The 24,052-nt window shown below is 41.8% G+C and overlaps 1 protein-coding gene across 3 annotated transcripts in view; it reads right to left on the bottom strand.

Annotated features, from left to right (window-relative positions):
- Nucleotides 1-974: 974 nt before the first annotated feature.
- The window catches only part of LOC119455825 (neogenin), a 303,156-nt gene continuing 280,078 nt past the window's right edge, over nucleotides 975-24,052 (bottom strand). For 2 of the 3 annotated variants that reach the window (XM_037717303.2, XM_037717305.2), the window contains exons 18-26: nucleotides 22,517-22,711; nucleotides 20,337-20,369; nucleotides 17,851-17,986; nucleotides 14,631-14,863; nucleotides 12,111-12,233; nucleotides 10,327-10,467; nucleotides 8,387-8,734; nucleotides 5,912-6,120; nucleotides 975-4,976 (exon numbers count right to left, since the gene is read on the bottom strand). In XM_037717303.2, coding sequence (XP_037573231.1) covers nucleotides 4,878-4,976; nucleotides 5,912-6,120; nucleotides 8,387-8,734; nucleotides 10,327-10,467; nucleotides 12,111-12,233; nucleotides 14,631-14,863; nucleotides 17,851-17,986; nucleotides 20,337-20,369; nucleotides 22,517-22,711 — 1,517 coding nt within the window. In that variant the 3' untranslated portion in view covers nucleotides 975-4,877. The remainder of the gene's footprint in view (nucleotides 4,977-5,911; nucleotides 6,121-8,386; nucleotides 8,735-10,326; nucleotides 10,468-12,110; nucleotides 12,234-14,630; nucleotides 14,864-17,850; nucleotides 17,987-20,336; nucleotides 20,370-22,516; nucleotides 22,712-24,052) is intronic. The other variant, XM_037717306.2, reaches the window with a different exon arrangement.

Raw genomic sequence — 24,052 nt, 5'->3', positions numbered from 1 at the left:
CTTTCTTTAAAAAGCGAGGTAGCAACAATCAATATTCTTAGCACTGCTGTCCACCATGTTCTTCCCAGAGCAGTCTTAACGTTTGGATTTTACAAATAGAAGAACAAAAAAATATTGACGGCATTGCATGCATTCCACCCTGTTCACTTCTTTTACTATGAGGCATATTTCATGATTCTCGAATATAGGAGAATGCCCGATTAAATTTAAAGGGTGTGATGTTGGTCTGGTTGGTTCATCTTAGTAGGTGTAGTAAACAGTTCTTAGTGACAGCTGTGTTTGTAATAATGGTTGTTGTTAGAGAGTCCTCATGTCGGGCCTTTCTAGTCTGTGTCAACGATTGTTCTGTTTCCCAGTCCTTTCAAAAAATCTACTAGGAAAGAAAGTGACCTAATTTGCTATATAGCAAAAGCAATGCATGAAAGAATTTTAGTTGCAGGAAGTCATCAAACAGCAATCCAGACATAGTAGCGGTGCATCAAACATTTGAATAACTTGCATAACTTGCAGTATTTGTTTGCTGGAAAAGGGTGGCTTATTACTGTTTGATCCTAAAATTTTAGTCTGGGTTTCTTTTTATTTATTTATTTCATGTATTTACCGATGCACTGGCAACACGAATGCTCCAGTGTATCATAAATATTGTTTACTTTTAATTAATTTATGCTGTGAATTCAAATTCTTCATGCGAATTTCATGGAAAATCCTGTAAGTGTTGCCATGTTAAACCTTAAATGTTCCTTTATTTTTGAATTAGTGTAATTTCTTTTTTCGAATTCTGTGTTTCTCTATAAACTGTATTCTGATATATCTAGTGAATGAATACTTGCAAAGTCCTAAATCACTACTTTTAAAATGATGAAGTGAAGCTAGATTCTTCTGTCAGCATGGCTTGATTTTTTTTTTTTTCTTAGGAGCCCTTTTATGATAGGAATCATGAGTAGGCAAGGTTGCATGACCAACATGGGTGAATCTGCAGGACAGTATGTGATATATTTCATATATCTCGACAAATTGTACATAAAGAAATATTTGTTTACAGAAATCACAAACATTGTAAAATAAAATTAAAAAAAAAAAACAGTAAGCACCCCATTGCATTCACTATCTATAAATGGCACAGCAAACAGACTAAAGCAGATCTATAAACCATACATGTAACGCTTACATATATACAAAAGCAACAAACTGTGACCGGGAACTAAGTGACAAATCATCCTTACATTATTAACAACTTCCTGGATTTGAGCTGCATGTTTACAAACTTGTGATCATCATCAACATACTGAAGTGTGCTGCATACTGTGAGAGGAATCAACGAAGCATGATTAGCAGGCAGGTATAAAAGTCATTAAAATTTAACAAATTATGACTGATACTGACTCTTTGATAGTAGTGAAAAACAGGACAGTCACAACAATTCATTCATTATTTTAAATTCTGTACACCACACACAAACACGACCCCACTTTTGCAGTGAAACCCTGCAAGAGATTTAAAACTGAACTAGTATTTATAGCAGCAACTTCCACACATACTTGCATCATACAGATTTAGTACAAATATAAAAAAAATTTAGCATATCAGAAAAAGAGACCCTCTTGCATAAAGAGTCAAGCTATTGGGCCTGTTTGATTATTATGTTCACATGATAAAACACAAACAATGGCAAATGAGCTGCGCAGAATGCCTTAACTTCTCAATCAGCACACACTCGCACCTTATTTTTCTTACTGTAACATACCGCATATCTATGCCTTATAATCTATCCCCTGGCCCGTACGTAACTCGCACCACCGATTAAAGGCCTCACAAAAGGGAATAAAAGATATCCATATATATAGTACTTTCACACTTTTTCTACATTTATCAATGCAAAGCAAAGCTATGTAAGCAATTTGTATGCTCAGTCATAACAGTTTCAACTGATACTCTCTGCTGAAGCATGTTGCAGCTTCATGGCAATACATCTCACACTGCAGTGAAGTAGCACTTGAAGGCAAAAGTTTGCGAATAGCCTATACACCCATATTGTATTCGAATTTGTTGAGTTTTCGGTGCAGGTAATACACATCAAAGTGCAACGGTAGTTTTTACTCTAGTCTCTTTGCAATTAAAATGCATTAACTGCATAGAATCTGAGCCACTGTTGCACACCAAACACCATTAAAGGACCTCACAGGTAATCTTACTGGTCAATTCAGAGCAATCTTTGTTAGCTCAAGTTAAAAACATTGATTTTTGAGGTGAATTATATGCAAGCTCATTTTTGTGGTAAATAAGGTAAACTTCAGATATACTAACGATACATGTGATCCTCAGCTAAATAAGCAAGCATATGCATGTTCTCATCTGTAGGACAGAAAGTAGTTGCGGCAGGTTGACCATGTACAAAATGCTCTTACTGAGTTTAAGAAAAAAAAAATTGTACAGGACATGAAAACATAAAAGATAGCAGCCAGCATGAGACCCTTCCACTAGACAGTGCCATTTGTGTCACATACTGTTTGAATATCTGCAACAACCATCTCTACCAAATCAGCTTTTCGAAACTGTGATGTATAATGCACACTACGCTATAATAGAAAGAATGTGCATTTATTACAGCAGTTTCTGCTACTAGTAGCTCCTGCACAAAAAACAACACACACTTATGACTTTGCTTGCGGCTGAAACAGCTTTGAATAGAAGCCAAACCTGAACCAGTGACATTGAAAGAAGACAACATTGTGGGAAAAAACACACACTAAAATCAGTGTTTCCTTAGTTGTTTAAAATACAGGGTTAGTCTGCATGCATATTGCCAGAAATTCCAAAGTGCATCAGTAGGCTTTATGTTTCCGTGATGTTAATTTGTGCACACACAATGGCTGAATCATGTCACGTTTGGAGATTGAACTCTCATCACCAGATTAATGTTACACTTCATGGTATACAATTGTGCAATACCACAGCTAAGTGTAGTGCTTTCCAGATGAGAAAGCAAATGCAGCGGTAAAGTTTGTGACTATAGTGCTAGTCATGTTGTTGCTCACTGTTTTGTGGAAGTGGCACTGATTATGTTAACTGTATGTAGGCAGGTTAATCATAACTACAAAACCAAGCAGTATCAAAGCATCAAAGCATGTCATGCTTTGACAAAGCATGTCAAATGCTATGACAAACAAAAACAATAAAGTTCACCTGAATGGTTTTTGAAATTGTTTACGAAGAGTGCCTGCATTGGAAGTGGAGGAGAAGCTGTGCGGTGTAGTAGTAAGAGAAAATTGCATTTGCATGTATTGTCAGCTCAAATATCATGAAACCTATATTTACAAGACACAATGTTTGTAAATGCCTTCCAACAAAAGGTGGGATAACTTTACATTATTGTGCCTACCTCCCAAAATTCTAAGCAGCTTTCTTGTTTCAGCATCTTTCAGCATCTTATAGCACTTACATAGCTTGTAGAGATGTAAAAAGTACCCACATCAATGACAGAAATTTCTATAATGGTCAATTCAGAACAAAATGTACCATCAGTAACAAAACAACACAAGTATACCCTGCTATGTAAATGAGATTTCTGAATTTGCATTTTCTTCTGCTGCGAGAAAATACTGCTACGTTATAATATATATAAAAGGAAACAAGAAGCACACAAACACGCTTGGGCACAAGTTTTGCCTAAAGAAGCAGAGACATCAAAATTTTCACCGCACTTTTCATCTCTTTGAAATGAAATGTTTTCTTCATCCTGAAATAGTGTCCTCAAGTAGTATGCACAGGGTCACTCGTTATGAATTACAATGCGGAATATAACATTGCGCACATAGTTGATTAAGCTTTTTTTAATTTTTTTTTTTGCACAATCTAGTTTTCTCTTCTGCAGTTCTTGAACGTCTCATGACAGCTGCAAAAAGGCTGTGGCATGCACAGTCTCCTGTTGCGATCCACACAGACTGCACAAATTTGCATGCTATAGGAGCAGTGGGAAATAAACCGGCAAATTTGCTAGTTCATCGAGATCGTGAATCAATGTGAAATAAGGTAACACTTTCATGCCCGTGGTGACGCCTTGCGAGCCATGAGGCTTGGATGTGACGTCATACAGGTGCTTGCCTTCAAGCGACTTAATGCATTTGATACGACAAGTTTAAAGATGAGCGGTCTTCAAATGCTTCAGAATCTGACATTCATCACAATGAATAGCAGTGGGACTTCTATTCTCACAAGAAGAAGAAGAGATGAGAGCTGAAATATTGATGTCTGTACCCCTTTTAAGGGCTAGTGGCTGGCCTTTGGCACGATGAAATTATATATATATATGTATATATTGAGTGCTAGAAAGAAAAGGGGAGTACTACCCCTAGGCAACGAGCACATCACTGATTGGTGCTTGAACACTGGGAAGAGTGAGACTCAAACAGTTCCGGGAACATGACGCTTTCAGTCAAGATGAGTTGGTGCGCGCAGGCACACAGCAGTGCCATCAAAGTGTTGCACTGCAGCCATATAAAAATGTGTAGTACTCGGCAGTACTATGTACAGTGCAAACTAGGCTCGAGCAATGGCGCAGGTCAGTGACAAGTCCTAAAGTTTCAGCCATCTGTGCCAACCATTAAAGAAAGAAAAAAAAAAAAGATATGAGGAAACATAACATGAGCGATGAAGGGGCAGTGTTCCAGGACAGCCCGCGCGAGATGGCTGATGGTGAGTTTTCAGATGCTTCTTTGTATGACACACTGCGGACTCAGTCTTCTGTGCCACAGGTGATGATGCTGCTGCCTTCCTCAGGAAGCTTCGTGGCTGAACACAGTCTGCTTGTTAAGTCCACTGTTTTTAAGTCCTTGATGTACACACCACTAGGAGTAACTTGACCATAGACGGTAGCTTAATTAGCACTCAAACTCTGATGCTGTTATTGCATTGAGGTCTTTCATCAGGCCTTCGAGGTTTGCCATTTCTTGAGTGAGTTCTTCATTGTTGAAGGGCGACTGGAAAAGAATAAGAACAAGAGTTTGTAAATGATCAGAGTCACGAGTGTTTGCCAGCGCACCAGTACTACACAATTGGTTACAAAAACTGAGGAGGCGAGACAGGCAACACCTTCAATTTTCAGCCTACTGTAATGTTTGGCACTACAGATAGGTGCGCATTCGCATTAACCATCTCTGTTTACGCAACTTTCACGTCTGCGTTTATGTTTTCGAGTGATTCAAGTCACGATAACAGCTTCACCACAACGCAGCTCAATTCTCAGGCATGTTTACTGGCACGTATAAAGCTAAAGAGCTTATGTGAATGATGAAATTAAAGTTTACAAAACTAGAGAAGTAATGCCAGTGTGGAATTTCTTATCATGCCATGAAATTGTAGCTGTGACAGGTATTCATAACCACGCTGTGCTTTCATTCTATCAAAAATTTGGTGGGTGTGACACCTTCTTTGGTGGAAAACCAAATAACAGAGCACTCCTCTTAGCTCGTGCAAAGCATAAATGGCTCCACCATTATTGCATCACTGCTACGCTATTGTTTATCACTGCATGTTGATACTGCCAACTGTAATTGGTTCACCTAAGTGTGCCAAACTATTTTGCCAGCGATCATGAAAATAGCATGCTATTTCTAATAATTATGACATTTATGGCATTTGTTGCATACCGACATATTATTCCTTGAACATTTCTTGCAAGGTTCAATGAAGCTACCATTCTGTGCAGAGAGACCGTTCCATGAATGACACTTTTCTTCTTTATGGCAATTGCATGCATGTTTTGTAATTTGTCTAAAGTCTTCCTGCATGTATTCTCTCAGCCCTCTGCTATTTCTTGGGCAGCCAAACTACATATCTTGAGTGGCTATGGTAAAACAAGCAGTCATGCATGATAACACTCTTCACAGCAGCATAAAAGAAATGTCAGACATACAGCCAAGTCTTCCTCCTTCTTGGGTGTGTGAGCGGTGGAGGTGGAAGACGATGCATCCCTGTTGATGCTGCGTGGTGAGGCCACCACGCGGGACTTGAGTGCCGACTGTCGGCCAGGGCTCTGCTTGCTCGAAGGCCCCCCAGATGATGTGGACGTGGCTACAGAGGCTTTCTTGTGTGGGCTGCCGGTTACTTGCTGCGGCCGCACTACTGTACCAGTGAAAAGTGAAAAAAGGCTACAGGTTAAGGTGTGGAAAACAGTAGCGAAAAATTGCGTGGAATGCCGCTGGTGGCATAATGTGCGATGTCAAAGCTAGCAATTAACAGCATTTTTTTACCCTATGCATAGCAAATGAGTCTTGGAGCTATTTCGCAACTTGTCATGTGTTGCAAAACCAGGAGACCATTGAACCACAGTTTCTTAAACAGTGGGTCTCTGAACTATCACCCTCTCTCATCTTGGCTAGGAACCAGTGATGGTTGCAGTAGAGAGTGTGTGAATATCAAAGCTATCACACGACTGCAGTGGTGGAAGAGATGCCAGCCAGTGTGGCCGTGCTGACACTGGTGCTCTGGCTGGCACAATGCACAACTTTTTCCACTAGTGTGGCTATACCTTGTAATCTTTACAGACTTTAGCAAACACACATTGGTCACACAGCATGATAAGTAATTTTTTCTGGCCTACCCACATGTGAAGCTTTCATCCAATGTCTACAGCCCCCTCAATGTTTGATGAAAACAATATTGCCGGCCTTGTAGCACCCCTGTTGTATTCCTAGCAGTTGAAACAAGAACTCTTTGTCTTTACACTTCAGAGCTCCAGAGTAATATGTAGTTGGTAATATGTTAGTTGTACCACGTGCATACTTTTGATAAGGGGTGCAAGAAAAAAAATTCACATTCAAGTTTACTATTAGAATACTTATACAATTGCAATATTCTAGTAAACCTAAGCACGTGGTGCTTGATCCATTAGCCAGGTAGCTAGTGTAGCACAACAGAATAGCCCATGTAAATATAGAAACCATTTACATTATACAACACTATGCAAACATTGTACAAGAAAATGCATATGTCACAAAGCATTAAGGATACGTAGCAGTGGGAATGGCCAAGAGCGTTTTGGAGCAGATTTTGCAGCAGTCAACATTGATGATTCTGAATTATTATTGGCCAAATACTACTATCTCTGCATGTCAAAAATGCTTCCAGAGTACTGGAACACAGCATTGCAAATATTCTCAAGAAAGTTAATCCACGTATGCAACCACTAACAAACAAATTACAACCATCACGCGGGCACACTGAGTTGAATTGCATGCTCGAAACATAAAATACCATGCTTCCCCAGCGGTAAAGCAAGCCTGCAAAGGTACAAAAAACTCATGGCAATAATCACATGGTATACTGAATGGCCATTTGAGCAATATTATTTTGGGCCTGAAGTCGTCTACCTAGTAAAATGGCTGAGCTACAAATCTGCTGGGTTACAAGTACACACAGATAAATACAGCTAATAAAGCATAAAGATAAAGCATAAAGATAAAGCAGCTAATAACATGAAATTGGATAAGTTTCAGTTTGCTGAGTGTGCACTTAAGGAACACCTCTCCCACCAAGACTATGCCGCGGATGCGAAGTACGAATGCTGGAAATGCCAACAACGTGGAATGGGCTCAGCTTGCACTGCTAAGCCCAACCGAACTTCATCCTAAACTACACACAACCCGCGAATATGGTGCACAGACTTGCCAAACGGTGGACCGCGAACATGCGCGAGTGCACACTGGACTGGATTAGCTCAGTGACCCTTTAGCTCATTTAACTTTAAGAATTGCAGGATATGTGACGGCCCCATTTGCATAAGGTGGTGGCGACCACCACCTGACGTTCACCACAAGTCCTCTTCACCGTGGCCTCCGAGACTGCGTGGCACAGCTCGTCTTGGAGCAGCTTTGGAGAAATTTATCTCATTTGTAGCACAGACGTAGCAGCTTTAACGGGATGTAGCAGATTGAAGTAATTGGAGCAGCATTCCCACCACTGGATATGTTGTGCACATTTCAGGCCTCGCATCCTTTTGTCAAGTTTACAGAGACCTTACAAAACAATGCTCAATATGAGTACAGTTGATAAAATTAACAATAGTGTATTTAGTAGTGAATGTCTCTGCATGCTTTAATACAAACTTTCATACCTACGATCAAATTTTGCAACAGTTGCCAAGTGGCATTTGTTTATTGTGTAAAAATTCCATCCTGCGTGCCAACAGCGGTGCTTAGCAGAGCGCAAGAACTATAACAGGTTGTCCAAAATTCACTACCAAACATAGTTAACTGCTATCTAATTGCCCACAGATTCAGGCACACTGTTCGAGCCACCTTGGTTGTGCTTTTAAGATAATTTCTGCTCATCTGGTCACTCAATAAAATGACATCACAGCTCACAATTGCTTTCATTCACTGCAGCTCACCCATATGCTTTGGCTGGGGTGTAGACGGCGCACTTTGAGGGGGTGGTGCAGGCACGCTGAAGCTCTTGAGGGGATTCCCCGCATGCACCCGCTTGGTCAGTGTTCCCGTCGTCTCGGCGACTGCAGAGGGTGGCGGCCCCGAGGGGGGTGGGCCAAGTGGAGGAGCCGAGCTTAGTGAGAGCAGCGGCCCGCCCCCTGGACCCACCAAGGCGTTGCTGTAGGCTGGCATCTGACCCGTCCCCATGACCGAGCTACTAGGGTGGCTCATGCCCGGGTTCAAGACAGGCTCGTAGGTGGGGTTCCCACAGCCCATGAGGCCTGCCTTCTGGGGACTTGGACCTTCATGACCTGCTCAAAAAAAAAAAAAAAAAGAGAGAGGGAGGGCGAGAGAACATTCAGGTCTCTTGCCCTGTGTCATCATCATCATCAGCCTATATTTATGTCCACTGCAGGACGAAGGCCTCTCCCTGCGATCTCCAATTACCCCTGTCTTGCGCTAGCTGATTCCAACTTGTGCCTGCACATTTACTAACTTCATCACCCCACCTAGTTTTCTGCCGTCCTCGACTGCCCTTTCCTTCTCTTGGTATCCATTCTGTAATTGCACTGCGTAAACCGGTGTAAATCAAGTTTTCGTGTTCACTCTAGTCGCTGTGACTGATACAGTACAGTAGAAGTGCTGGTACATCAAGCCACGACCCATGCCTGTCCCATCTCCAATCCACAGTAGTGGCTTGATGATTTCATCGCTTGTGCCAACCAAGAGCAAGCATTACTACCTCTCTTCCCACCCTCCCTCTTCATCACACACACACTCCTCTCCACACCACCACCACTGACCTCAGCATCTAAAACCATCGAATACCACAAAATAAAGCTTTGAATAAATAAAACACTGCCATGTGGTGTGTTTACCGTTTGCCATGCCTTTAATTGATATATTTTTTTAAAGAACGAACCTATACTTAAGCGAAATTGAGCATCATTGAGCCCATTAAACTGAAGTGCAACTCAAGAAAGTCTGTGACAGGCAGGATGGTGCTCATCATCACAAAGTCCCAGTTGTTGAGTACACTACAGAACACCATTAATTCAGTCATAAACCAATGATGAGAAAGAAGTTAAATGAAACTGGCAGGACAAAGAGGAACACGGGTGCCAAAGAATTGAAGCTAAATGGGAAGTATTGTACAAGATACAAACGTTGAAGTGGCAATAGCCATGATCCTCTAAAGCCACACACAAAGGCTGACTTTGGACAAGGCACTTATGCACAGATTGTCCACATGCCAGTTAAATGTATTGTGAAAATTGTGCTGTGCAATACACTGCAAGTCATACTGTGCATGGTGCATCCAGACCTGATTATAACAAACTCATTCACATGCTAAAAATTGTTTGATATATCAAATAGCTTAATATATCCAAACACAAATATAATGAACCTTTTATGATAAGGTCATCGTACACGTGTAGAATAGAGCTGTGCAACTATACTTCTCAAACACTCGATGGTAACCTGAATCTCTCAGCAGCACATGTTCTTGTAATGCAGCAACCAAATAAGATTCAGCTCTCTCTTGGGTTATGTGTTGTATCGCACCCTACCTGGTTATGTCCGAACATGCTGTCAAAGCATGCTCAGCCGCATAATTGAAAAAAAAAAAAGAAAAAAGGAGGCTTGGAAAGCCTTTGCAGGAACTCTTATGGTACAGGCTGTCATTGCCCAGAATTCAATATCTTTAATGTCCAGTTTGTCTTACGAGATTTATTTTACACGAAGTTTTGCATGTTCGATACAGAGCATAATACACTGTATCCATGTTTGCTGTAATCAGGTTTGACTGTAATGCTCTAGCTGTTGCCATCAGCATGCTTCATACGTTGGGTTGAATTACAATTTGTTTTGGTGCCTGGAGGTGTCAAGTACTGAAGCATACCTGGATGCATTGCATCGATGGTCACATGAGCCCGGGGTATGTTGTACTGTGTCCTTGGGTAGATGGGACGGCCCATGTTAATGGAGCTGCCTTCTAAGCCGGCGTTCATGCTGCCATTGGAAACAGCAGCTGGTCCCATGGCTGCAATAGGTTCACGACAAACATGTGCATTTCAGAAAAATGGTGGCAAGCTACAGTATTCAAAGAGCGAAGCAAAAAAAAAAAAAAAAAAAACAAGAAAATGTTTCCTCTGCACCGGAAACCACTGGCAAAAAATTCAAGTTCAATTTGAATTTTAATGTTAAGTTCCATTCAACTTCAAACTGAAGTGTCAATTTAGGTTGAATTCATTTCTAAAATTCCATTTGATGAATTTGCGTACATACACAGAGTGTCCAGAAAGTCAGTGCCCATTTCAAATTTCTAATAACTTACAAAAAGTGCACACAAACTTTTGTAATTATTTAGTTATTTTGTACAGCAAAGACGGAAACTTTTTAATATATAAGGCCCAACTCTTGTTTATGAGTTTGCAAAAATGCTTAGGTATGGTCACTGTCAATATAGACCAGATTCTCTTATTTTCAAAAGCACATTTAGAGCAAGTGCACTCGATCTCATCTTCAGCTGCCACTTGTCAGCATGACCCATACAGGGATCGCTGGTTGGTGACAGGGTTGGTGACAGGGTTGGTGACAGGGTTGGTGACAGTGCAGCTGACAACAAAGACATGATGGGAGAACACTGGTGGCAGGTATGTAAGATAAACAAGCTGAGCACTATGGCACCAGTTCATTCCACCAGTTCCTGCAGTGCCCAGTGAAATATGTGTGCCACCTACAAGCTCTGCAGAAACTGCAGAGGATCATTCATTGAAACACCTTAGACTTGTGCTTCTAGTTGATCCTAGGTGTACCGCTTGGTTTGATAAAACTAATTATTCCTTCATCTATCACCACAAGAGCAAGCAAGTCATACAGTGCCATAAAACTCAGCAGAACATCAGGAGTGGTACGTACTGGAAATGGCATCACTGTCAGTCCTTCTCTGCTATTGTCTGCATAGCAGAAAGAGTCTTTGTTCCTCTCATCTGTTGTAAGGTTGGTTTTATTCAAATATGTGCACAATTTTTAAAATTATAAAAAAATCAATAAGGGCACCGACTTTCTAGAAATGCTGTATAAAGCTCAGAAACCGATCTGCAACATCTTGAATTACTGGCCTCACATTTTCAACAAGAAAACACTTTTTATGACTTCACTCGCAAGAATGGAGTTCTTGTCTCTAGAGCCCCTGTCAAGAAATTTTTGGGTAGAACACACAACACTTTATGCTAAAAGAAAATGGGAAATTTGTGTGATGAATGAAAAACCTAAGATGAGCACAACAACGCTACCTAGTCTAGTAGGCTATTATCCAAATTGTTTTTGGCTAGCTGCACTGAGTTGTGTTCTAGAGAACAACATGTGTAAATTAATCGAGTGACATTTGGCAGATTCAAGCCACTTTCATCTTTTGAGTTATGTCTAAACAGTACATCTAGCATTTCCAAGAATACAGAGATGTTACTATAATAATAACAGGTGGCAACCTTTTTCACTGAATTTGGGTTGCTTCTGCAGAAGTTGCGTACAACTTTTGTATGAAATTAAACAGTTACAGAAACTTGCAACTTTTTCTATTAAGACAAGGGAAACTGCCAACGCAGCGTGAATTCATGCGGGGATGTATTCATGTGGGGGGAGGTGCACACAAAACGTAGGTGGGTCAGGGTTGATACTCACATGCTTTACTAGAATCAGGAAGCGACTTCCGAGAGTCAAGCGGTAACATCATGGGCTTAGTGCGTGATGATCTCGGCAACAGTGGCTTATCAGTTTTGCCACTATCGTCGCTGCTTAACTGGTCTGTGCAGGAGTGGGAAAACAATAGGGGAAAAAACCAAAAGGGGCACGGACAACGACCATGCATCAACGTTCATCAGGTGAGAATCGAAGGTGAAGCAAACAGTGAACAAACTGAACAGAATGGAAAGAGAGAGAGAGAGAAAATGAAAACACAGTGGGTGCACTGAGAAGCAGTGTCTCAACATAAACGCACACTCTCGAGGCAGTATGTCATGCATATATGAACCTTTGCAATTCAGCTTTAAGAGTGCAAAAACTTGTGTGAATTATGTCCTGTGCCAGAACTATAGCACTTGCTTTTGGAACCAAAGCAAAAATTGTGGCATGTTTATAAAGGGCAGCAGAGGCACCTTGATATTTCTCAGACATCACGTTTCAGCCAACAATGTTACCAAAAAAAATCCGTTGCCAGCACCCGATTTCTACGGTGTCGTGGGCTTGCAGGTAAACACGAAAGCTCACTGTACAGAAAATTATAAATGGTAATTTTATAACTATTACCCTTAGAAAAACTTTTAATTATCACCCTTAGCTTACAACGAGATATAATCTCAACAGATGAGCTAAATTAAAGAACTCACAGAAGTATAAGACAGGCATAGCCACGTTACATTAAGCTTATCATTTGGCAAAGAACAATAATGTCCTCAACGAAAAGGCATTTAAGATGTTCACATAGGAAGCCCATTCATTTTGACTGCACATGTAGTAACACAAATTAAACCTTCATTTATGTTATTGTGCACAAAGAAGGAAGTTTATAACTGAAACATATCAAGTGTTAATGTATACATGCATACAAATAATAAGTCTCCTTATTTGGCAGCATTTTCTGCGCTAGCTCAGAGAGTGCAGCACCTGCATTCTGGATTTGATTGTGAAGCACCTACCACAGGAACTGCAGTATTCAATTTTATACCATGAAGGAACCAGTTCCTTATAAATTCTTTCGCAGTGTTGTGGCTAGTGAACAAATGACATGAACGCACAACATGAGTGCAAGAAGTGAACTCATGGAACATCATGTGAACTTGTACACGGCACTGTTATGAACTAGTGCAGCAAGTGCAGCTACAATCCAGGAGACCTCAAAATGACAATGTGAGTTTGCTGAACCAAGATCCATGTTCTAAACATGTGTGATAGTTTCAGGCTTCACTGCTCCAAGCTTTCACACAGCACAAACCATTAAGTCCAACACTGCTGCATTCCTCGGCTCACACCAAAACTGTGAACTAGCCTATATCCATGAGACAACTGCTACTGTGTTAAACAAGTTAGTGCATGAAAACCAGTGACTGCTACACTCCAAGTATATTAGCACATTTTTCTGCATGTCAGCGAGCAATAAGCATGTGGCTATGTGCAAGTCGCTTGTCACTTACTTTGTGCCTGACAAATATGCAAATATATATTACTGAAGAGCTATGGACTACATCCACTTATACAATTCCTATCCAGCAGAAACAAAGCACTGCATGTCAGGAAAAGGGCACTTCCATGCTTGGACCTTCAAAAGTAGCAAGTACAGGTTTAGAAAGCACAGGTTTGTACGTGACCATGTGCACATGCGCATAAGAGGCATGCCAAACAGATAAATATTAAATAGACCATGCAGAACAGTTCACCCATGCACAACATTCGCACTTGAAAGACCAAGAGCTATTAAAATGGTAACAAACAGCTGTAAACGACACAAAGTCACAGCTGTCTAAGAGCCCATTTGTTCTACTAGGCTGTCACTACTTTAACATTTCTATCTGCCAATCATGCCAGAAGGTGCATTCTTGCCTGCATGTTATCTAGATAGGTAGTTAAAATATGTGGCAGTGTTGAGCCATGGCAATGTTTTTCGTATATAGTTTGCACATTACCATTGTACTGTGTAAGCTTTCTCGTTATCGGCAAGTATTAGAGAGCGCACATGCCATCATGGTGGAATGAAACAGGAACAGCGGAGTGCATGGCTTTTGGTATGAGCTGCAATGTCTAACTGTGCCCATGGTAAACTGCTGCAAAAGTGCAATTAGGTGACAAGGCAGCATAGCGTCCTGCACGCTCACTGTTGCTGAACAGTCTGCACATACAGGATTAAGAAAATTCCAACAAATGTAATTGCCATCCAATGGCAAGGCACTCTTGTACCTCCTGTCTTTCTAACCCCCTCCCCCCTCTCTCTCCAACATCTTTCTATTTGCCTTTCCCAGCGTAGTGTAGCCAACCAGATGCTTTTCTTGTCAACATTCCTGCCTTCTTTTCTTTTCTGCTTCTCCTGGATGTAATAATAGCAGCACCGCTCACAGTACACCCAAATGACCTAACCAACTCTCTGACGCTCAAATGGTCTTTCACAAAGCTCACGTGACCACGCAGTATAGTGAAGGGAGAGAGACACACCCATGTAGCCACCACCAGAATTCTTCTTCTTGTCGAGTGTACCGATGTGCTCCTCGGAGATCTCCTGGGAGTTGCGCGAGATGGGGGTGGCTGTCATGGCTGCCTCTGGGTTGCTGCTCTTGTCCATGGCCTTGAGTTCCATCTGATCATGGTGGATCCACAGGTCGGGTGGCTTCAGGTCCTTGGTCGCTCCCTTGCCCCCCTTGGCGGCTACACCCTTTGCACTCGCATACCTGCGCGCATGTCCAATCGGGAGAAAGATGGGGCACCATGAGAAGTGCATGCACTGACCTACAATGCAATAGGTGCAAAAACTGCGTAGTGTAGCCTATTTCAATCAGTCTAATAGCTTCCATTCTTCATTTATTCATTGCAGTTTGTAAAACGAGGTAAAAATGAGCAATTTTATATATCTGACTAAGCTGTAGATAAGGGGAGTGAGAGGAAAGGCCAGTGCATCTTGTTTTCACATGTGTGGCTTCAGATGAGCAAAGCTTTAGCGCAGTTAGAAAGTTACTGTACCACACAGCAAGGACTGCTGACCAGGCAGAGCCACCATACTGTGTGGCTTTGCACATGGGCAAAATGGCATCACTTTTACCATATCCCGATACATGTAAATTTTTTCACTAAATTAATGACACCCAGCTGTAACATACAAATTGAAAAAAAAAAAAAAAATCTGCTAAAATTTGTTCTTTTGCTTTTATGGTCAAAGTACTGTGTGCTTTTTGTGAGCAGATGAGCTAAACTTTGTTGTGTATAGCTTTCACACGCACAACAAAATTGATCAGTATTTTCTCTAAAACTGCTCCAGTTTGCCTCCAAATTCAGTCCAAAGTGGTTGCCAGTTGTCTATGATGGTCCCGGACAAAATGGTAGCCATACGGTATCTAAACTGTATGCACGATGTATCTAGCTTTACTACTTGTTTATTTGAGATTGACGCAGATCTACACCATACAAAAGGGCTCGATAACATAGAATGCTTATTATTTATTCGGAATAAACTGCATGCATAAACGATAACTTGTGCCTATAGAGACACTAAAGTTTTCGATAATTACTAAACAGACGAGTAGTCTTGATTAGAATTTGTTCTACAAAGGTTCGTAAAATAATGTCATTTAAATTTATTTGTCTGCAATCACTGTAAGTATATATGTTTATTATCCATGCTGCTCTTGTGGACAGAAGACACAGGCAACTACTTTTATATACAGCAATTACATAGGCTGCATATTCAGTAAAGCTAACAGACCACTGAAGCATAGATCAGCCAGACTATGTGTTGGTGAATCACAATTAGGTAATTAGTATAGCGCCTAGTATTTATTAATTCGACACTAATATGGTGGGCAAAACTGGTATGAATTATTCAGTTTTTCATTTGATAGTGAGCTGAAAACATCGTCAAGATAACCAATGTCAAATTAATGCAAGTCGAGCATACCAGAATTAGCTAATAGACATTGCGCAAATAACAGCATTGTTAACCACTGCTTTTTTTCTGTTTAGGCCATAATGTTTCCATTTTTAGTTGCTGTACGACCAAAAATTGCATCAGTAATATTGAATTTGTTGTTCTGGTACCTCTTTAAAGTGATACGGACACAAAAGTTGGCTGGTGAATTTTTGCATCGGAACAAAAGTTGAACTGTTGAAAATGACGAATACAACAAGCTTCTTTGAAAAAAAGATCGAGAAACATCTTTTTTTTGCGATTTTCTGTTGCACCTTGCCTCCAAGCAGCCGCCGGCAGAAGCTGAAATTTGACGTCATAACACCCACCCGCACGCGCGCGCTGCCAAGGTCGGCCACAGCCGTTGCAGTGTTTCCGGGGGTTTCAGTCCCCTGCAATGTTTGTTTAACCCCTTTCGGCGACCTTCGCACGTGGTCCATCCGAAACATTATCCCCGTCGGCGCTCCACGCAGGTGCACGGTGCGTCTTACATGCACCTTCCCGCAGTCGTTGCTCGGTATTGACGCTTTCGTCGCGGCGGAAGGAAATGCCCAGACATTGCTGTTATAACAGCATTGTCGGTCGTGGCACGCCGTTGCACACTTTTCCCAGAGACGAGGAGGTGCGTAAACTTTGGATACCTGCCTGTCAGCCATCACGCACAGCCTGGAGACCTCTAAAAAATGACTTCATTTGTGCGGACCACTTCGTCGACGATGATTATGTGACCAGCCTAGCTGTGCTGAAAAGCCTCGGCATGCCGCTCAAAAGGCAATGCTTAATGCCTGACGCTGTGCCATCGGCCTTCTCATAAAAACGCAAGGCAGAAATGATCAGCGGCGCGTTGAAAAAGAGGAGGCGAAACAATGTCGGTACTGTATTCGTTCACTAGCCTTCTTGAGCAGTGTGAGGGCGAGGCTGGGGCGAGATGCCCGAGGCTGGACACGAAGGCAGTAATGTCTTTAAAAATGTTGGCAAAGCATAGTAAAACAATACAAGGCTAGCGAGCGCGACTCACGAGATCAGATACACACACAGCTCTGCTTTTCCACAGGCTAGAAGCAGAAAAAAACTGGGCAGAACGCCAGACAGGTGCTGCCATCTGTCGGTTACAGAGGAAATGACAAATAATTGTTGCACAAATGTCTGGTGCAGAGCGAAATCTTCGCACTACAGTTCGCGAAAACCTGACTGGCGCTTCCACGACCGCCTGCTCTTCTTCGTCGCTTGACGCAGAAGGCTCGTAACCGTAAGCAGTAATATTTCTTGCCAAGTTGGAATGGTCCTCGTCTTCAGACGTGTACTCCTCGCTGGTAGAGGCACCAGAACTCGAATCCATGCTCGCGATGGCGACGTCGGCGCGCTTCGAATGACCGCGGCTGGCCGGTGGGCAGCGGGCTATCCGACGAGGGTGCTGTGACGTCATGCCTTCCAACTCCCGCGAGTCGGGCGGCGAGGCGCGCGCTCACAAAAACGCCAAAAATAAAGCCATCGGCTCAAAAATTAGCTAAGTGACTACTTCTTTTCGGTGTAACCACACACTGAGGATTCATTTTCAGCATTTCCGTAAAATTTTCAGATTTCGTGTCCGTATCCCTTTAACAAGAATTTATATCCTATGCTTATAAATATTTCACTGTCATCTTTGTTAACATATAATAAGCTATCAGTGTTAGCTATCATCTCCACTGTCTTTGCTCCTTACCACAAAGCACACATGTACAAAGAAAGTTTAGCTTAAAGCGTAGAGATACTTACGTCTTACTATTCACTGGACCGATGTACCCCTGCCGTCGTCGGCACATCATGTAGCAAATTACAATAAGGATAAGTAGGATGACTGTGAAGCCTGATGCTATTGCAATGTAGAGAACGTTGTTCGAGATCCCACCACCTACATGGAGACATAAAGCCAACACTAATGTCATCTTCACAATTTTAGACAAATTAACAATACAACAAACCCAGTAGCTTCTATAAAGGTTTTGTGGTAACAGTAGCTACAAATAGCAAAGCTTTGCAAGCTTTACAAAAAAAAATTAAATTATGGGGCTTAACATGCCAAAACCACAATCTGACTATGAGGCACGCCGTAGTGGGGGACTCCGGAAATTTGGACCACCTGGTGTTCTTTAACGTGCACCTAAATCTAAGTACACGGGTGTTTTCGCATTTCACCCCCATCAAGCTTTACAAGCTTTGCAAGCTTGTAAAGCTTGCTACTAATAACTACCATATTCTATGTTGCTACTAATAAACTACCATATTCATGCAAACTTAAGCACCTCTTCTTTTTCTAACCACAAATCTCTTCAAAGGCGGCTGAGGGTCTGCAGCTGCATGCTAACAGTTGCAGATATTAACACTCCATTTTAGCCAATTCCAGCATTCCACAATTAGTAGTACTGGAAAGAGCATGCAAACCATTTCTTCAATAATTGTAGCGGCCAGGTTGTAAGCTTCTGTCAATCTTTGCCATTGAAAGATCAATCTATGCGGATGCCATTCAGCATCCGCATACTTGACATCGAAATAAGTGACTGATTTTGCCGTGGCTGAAGGCAAATAATGAATAGTGGACTGGAGTGCTTTCAACTGTGTCACAAAAGAGCGCTTAATCAAAGTGCGCGCCGCTTGTCACGCAAGCCAGCGAAAGAACACGCCGGCCCCACGGCAACTTCAACCAAGGGGGAGAGCGCATATGCCTCAAACAGCTGACGCGACAAACAGCGCCTAGACGTCTAGAAGAGCATCGACGAAGCGACTGTAACCAGAGAGAGAGAGAGCACATGCACGTGCCGAGACAGCTTCTCACCCGGCGAGTCGAGAGAGATAACTACAGCATGAGCGTGATGCATGAGCGTGATGCATGAGCGTGATCCAACGGCATGAGTCATCACCCCCCCTTGACAATGCTTCGACAGCGGCGGTCGAAGGTACGAGAAAAGACGAGAAGATTCCCAAGCTTTGGCCATGCTACGAGATCACGACTCCGATAGGAAAGTTCGAGAACGCCTGTGGAAGCTATATAACCGCCGTGCGAGAATCATCAGGGAGTTCAGTCCGCACCGGTGAAGTGAGGTAACGTGAAGACCGAGCATCTGCAGAAGAAGGGGATTCCCCGGCAAGCTAGTCGACGAGCTCACCGAGCGTCTGTATTTCCGGAAGAAGTTCCTTCTTCGAGATTTGCCCCGAGCTACGCCGAGATCGTCTGACTCCAGGACCAGCACGGTGAATACGATTGGACACTTAGTGTTCCTATTCATTTTGTAATTTACTTGTTGGACTCTTAGTGCTTGTCATGAATTATTTTCTTGTGTTTGTTAATACCCATCTGATTTGTATTGTGTTGTGTTTAGCCTAAGTGTGCAAGTCTGTGTGTGTGTGTAACTGCCTTGAGTGAAGAATATATTTTGTTGTGTTTTGACAACTCTGGGCTCTGACTCGGTCTTTGGACAGCAATCGGCATTCGCTGGCGCACCAGAGGGCCCATTCTTAATTGTCCTTGCTTACGTGGAATTATTTTCGGAAGCTGATAAGTCAGCTTTGGAATTTGGTCCAGCGTCTGTGCCTCGTTCACGGGTCTGTGACAAACTGCTTCAATCAAGGAGGCTTTTGTCATCGCTGGCAATCGATTGCACACCTCGTTCTTGAAAGAATAGGCAATAGGCCTGGCAATCACATTGACCAAGAGCTAGATAAGTGATAGGAGATTGACCATGGCTGCACCTATGGTAGTAAACTGTCAGGTGCTTTCTTCTTCTTTTCCATTTCTCCATGCACACTCAAAAACTAGTCACTCTGACTACCCTATATATGGCCACAAGGTAGTAAAGTTAGGTGCTCTATTTTCACAAGTGTGGGTGCAATCCATTTGTTGAAGACTGCTTGATTCCATTTTTATACTAACCAACTTTTTGTATCAACTTCTGGCTCCGTTCTAGTTTAGATGTTACTTGCTCAAATATATTTTGAATTCATGGACACTACATTTCCTGATGTAAGGTTGCCAAAAGAAAGAGGTCATTAGAATCAATTGGGTGCTTAAAGTCGCATCACTAATGCATATACAGTATGCATCTGCACATGTACATGCCATAATACCACAGCTTGACGTGCACACTGTACATAAGGTAGTATGTGGGTGATTCAGGTGAAATTATAAAAAAAAAATAAAAGCAAGAACAATGTAACAAACACGTCTCAGCCAACGTTCATGCCATGCATTTTGGACATTCACTTACCGTTGATAGTAGCTCCAGAAGCAAGCTCTAAACCTAAATATCGCCAACAGAACAAACAATCCATAAAATTAAAACAAAGCAACGAGAAAGCAGCACATACGCACACACACACACACTGACACACATGCATACTCTTAGCATGCAAGAAGAAGAAACCAAAGAAAACAAAGTAGAAGGCACTGAGAAAAACATGCTTTATTTTAGGTAGTGTGGAATGGAGAAAACATATTTTCAGTCTAAAGTGCAGTACACATGAGATTTTATTAGGAAATTATTAATGACAGAAGCGCATCTTAGGCATGTACAAAATGCTTAACTTTGGTTCTCTAGCTCATATCGCAGACTATTTAGTTTACATCACAAGTCTTCATTTTTTCATTTTTATCACTGTAAAGTGTATATAGCTTAGTCATAAACAGCCACAAGCATCACATTTTGTGATAAAAACTATAACATGCTGGTGAATGCCTTTAGAACTTCATTCTTTCACTGTAGCTCTTACCATAGGTGATCAACTCTAATGTGAGAAAAACCATAAACAATCTTATGAAAGCAATATTTCATTTTGAATAGTTAGTGAAGAAAGGTACCATGTTTTAATGATAAGTACCACTACAGACAGTTTTGCAGGTCCTTTAAAGCATTAATAATATGTAGAAGAAATTAGGGAGCAATATTACAGCAACCAGAGGCAGAGTCAAAAAGCTAATCGACATTGGCATACTAATGGATCACTGACAGCATACTGACATGTATGCTATTCTGATGCGAGTTACAATGAAAAAGAAATGCTGCTTTGATTTGAACAAAATGCATCGCTTTACACAGCTAAGACATGTTATTCGTTCTGTCAATCTCACACAATAACGATCTAAGTTTACCGATTATGAATAGATGCAAAAAATGACGTATCGAAATGTATATTAAGAAGTCTTCAATTAGTTCCCTTGAGTGCAACATTTAGCTCCATAACCTGATAAATATCAAGTGTAGCCACTTAAAAGTGAACATACACTAAAACATATCGACAATAACTGCACATGATTCGTGCCAGGATTTTCTAGTATTTAATGCTATTGGTGAGAGAACTATGAGAAATGCAGGACACAAATATATTCTAGCAATACCAATTGGCTGCTGTGCAGGTAAATGACATTTCCGGAAATGTAGTTGGTGTAGAAATTTAGTGCTTCAAGTACTGCATTTGTCAGACTTAAATTTTAACTGTTTGAACAGAAGATGCTACTGGACAATCTTTTGTACTTACAAATAAATGTAGCCATTATAATGACTTTTCATCCTCTTGAATGCAACATTTGCAAAGTCTGAATTTTTTCTTCCTAGCAAAGGTGTGTTGTGTGATTTTCATGCAGTTACAGAAAATATAAAATAAATAAAAAGCCACATTCAATAAGCATTATCTGCCATCTTATCTTACAGACTGGAGTGTAAAGAAGCCTACAATATCATCACACTATTATTCATATTCCTTAATAAATATGATAAAAGTATAAAAAAGACATACCTCATGCTTAGTGACAAAGAGGATAGATGCTCAATTTGGCACAATAATTTTGTTGTTTTCAGCGGTACAAAGCTGTGCTACTGCCAATTAATTCTAAGCAAAGGCAACACTTCTTGTGAGCTACCTAGCTTCCTTAAGCAGACAAATGTCTCCACTAAAATTTCAGGTTTCATAATTTAAGCAAGGAAAATGTATATTTTAAATATACAACCTAAGCATTTTTACCTATCAGGATAAGTAGAGATAAATAAAGAAAAGTAGTTTTGTGACTGTTACTGAGCACATATTATCGACAAGTTGTGGCCATAACAAGCAGGTTTCTGACTGGCACAAAAGCAAAATAGTTTTCTCCTGCGTATTTTATACAACCTACACAGTTTTGCATTAATGTGAGGTGGTAATAAAAAAAATTGGCTTTATGACTGCTTTAAACCCTAACGGCAAAGATTGTGACCATAAAAAAATAGTGAAACTTCTGTCACGTGTCTCTACGATAAAACAGTCAAATAAAAGGGCACGTTTCATGGCACAATTAACAACCAAGAGTTGAGCACTTCCAGCCATGCAAAAGACAAAGTGCATTGCCACAGGCACAGCGTGACAGTGGAAAACAAGTCTCGCAGGAGCAGCACCCACGGAGGGTAGTGCAACATACTCTTGCCTGTGTGGTAGACCACCTCGGATGAGAGCGGCCCGTAGCCCTTGCTGTTGCGGGCCTGGATCTTGAAGTGGTAGGTGGTGTCTGTGGTGAGGCCTCTGATCACAGCAGTCATGCGGTCTCCGACTACAGTTTCGACGACCCAGTCTCTGTCTTTCTGTGTGTTGTCAGCTGTGTACAGGATAAAGTAACCTGCCCAGGAAAGAAACAAAATACAAAAGGCCCTGTGTAAATGTATAAAGTAAAGAAAAAAAATAATTGTTGGGGTTAGCATCTCCGAACCTGCCCGATGGGCAATTAAGGATGCCATAGTAAGGGGCTCTGGATCAATTCAGACTAGCCGGAATTCTTTACCATGCACCTTAATCTAAATACATGACCATTTTGGCATACTGCCTCCTTCAGAATGCTGCCAGGATGGCCAAGAACCCAGCCGAAATTTAAGAAATTGACAATCTATAAGGACTGTCAAGTCTAGGAAGGCTGCTCCATTTTATGGTTTTCCATATTAAGCACTTGACAGTTCTAGTATAGTGTTTCAACTGTTTATGTAGATGCATACAAAGTGGCTGCAGCCACGCTATACGCATGCCGTCAGTGAGACCTTTGCAAAATGGTCTCACTGAGGTGGTCTCACTGAAATGGTCAAAATGCAAAATGCTGTGGAGCCATCTGAAAATATAGAAATCAAAGCACTTTTGCAGCAACAGTGGCGTATTTCGTTAGACCTGGCAGCGTTAGAACAGACGGCTGATCTCAATAATGAGGACAACACGTCGCCAATATTTTGTCCTCAAAGAGAGATGAGACTAAGTGAAGGCTGATTTTAGCATTTATGTCTTGCTGTCGCAACAGAGAGCACACGCTGTCGTAGATGCAGTACCAGTCATAAAAGTGACACAATGTCAGCTGTAATACAGTTCAACCTGCTTATGATGAACCTCCATATAACGAATTCCTGGATATAACGAAGTTTTTCTATTCCCCGCCGTTACTCCATAGAAGCACATGTATTTGAGACCTCTACGTAACGAAGTGGCAGCGGGAGACCCCCTCGAAATAACGAATTCTCCCCACCGACAACCTAGAGAATTCGCCCATAATTGTCATTTTTGCGCGAGCAGCAACCGGAAGCACCTTCTCCGCCGCGACGGAATACGAAGCGGCGGCGTCGCGTTTGGCGCGCTCGAATTGACGGCGACTGCGAGGTGAGAGAGAGGGCATGTGTGCGTGCATGCGAGCGTGTGCAAGGCAGGCCTGCATCCCTCGACCCGGCGATACTGCCGCTGCAGGCGTGATCTTTCCCCCTGCCTTCATTCAAACCTGATCCCGCCACTTGCTGCAGCTGGCCTAGCCCGCCAAGCCGGCACTCTCCTTTTCCAGTTGATGTTGCCGAAGAAAAAAAAGTTCTTTTTTTTTTCAACACGCTGGCAGCGCTACTCTTTGCTTACTGCGCAAGTCTCTGCACTTTACTTCACTAACCTGACGCTATATAAGGGCCGTTTATAGTCCGCCGTAACACGAGTGCGCGCG

This window comes from Dermacentor silvarum, chromosome 6 (genome assembly GCF_013339745.2).
Source record: "Dermacentor silvarum isolate Dsil-2018 chromosome 6, BIME_Dsil_1.4, whole genome shotgun sequence".
Taxonomy (NCBI): domain Eukaryota; kingdom Metazoa; phylum Arthropoda; class Arachnida; order Ixodida; family Ixodidae; genus Dermacentor; species Dermacentor silvarum.
This window is presented reverse-complemented; position numbering and strand designations above follow the sequence as displayed.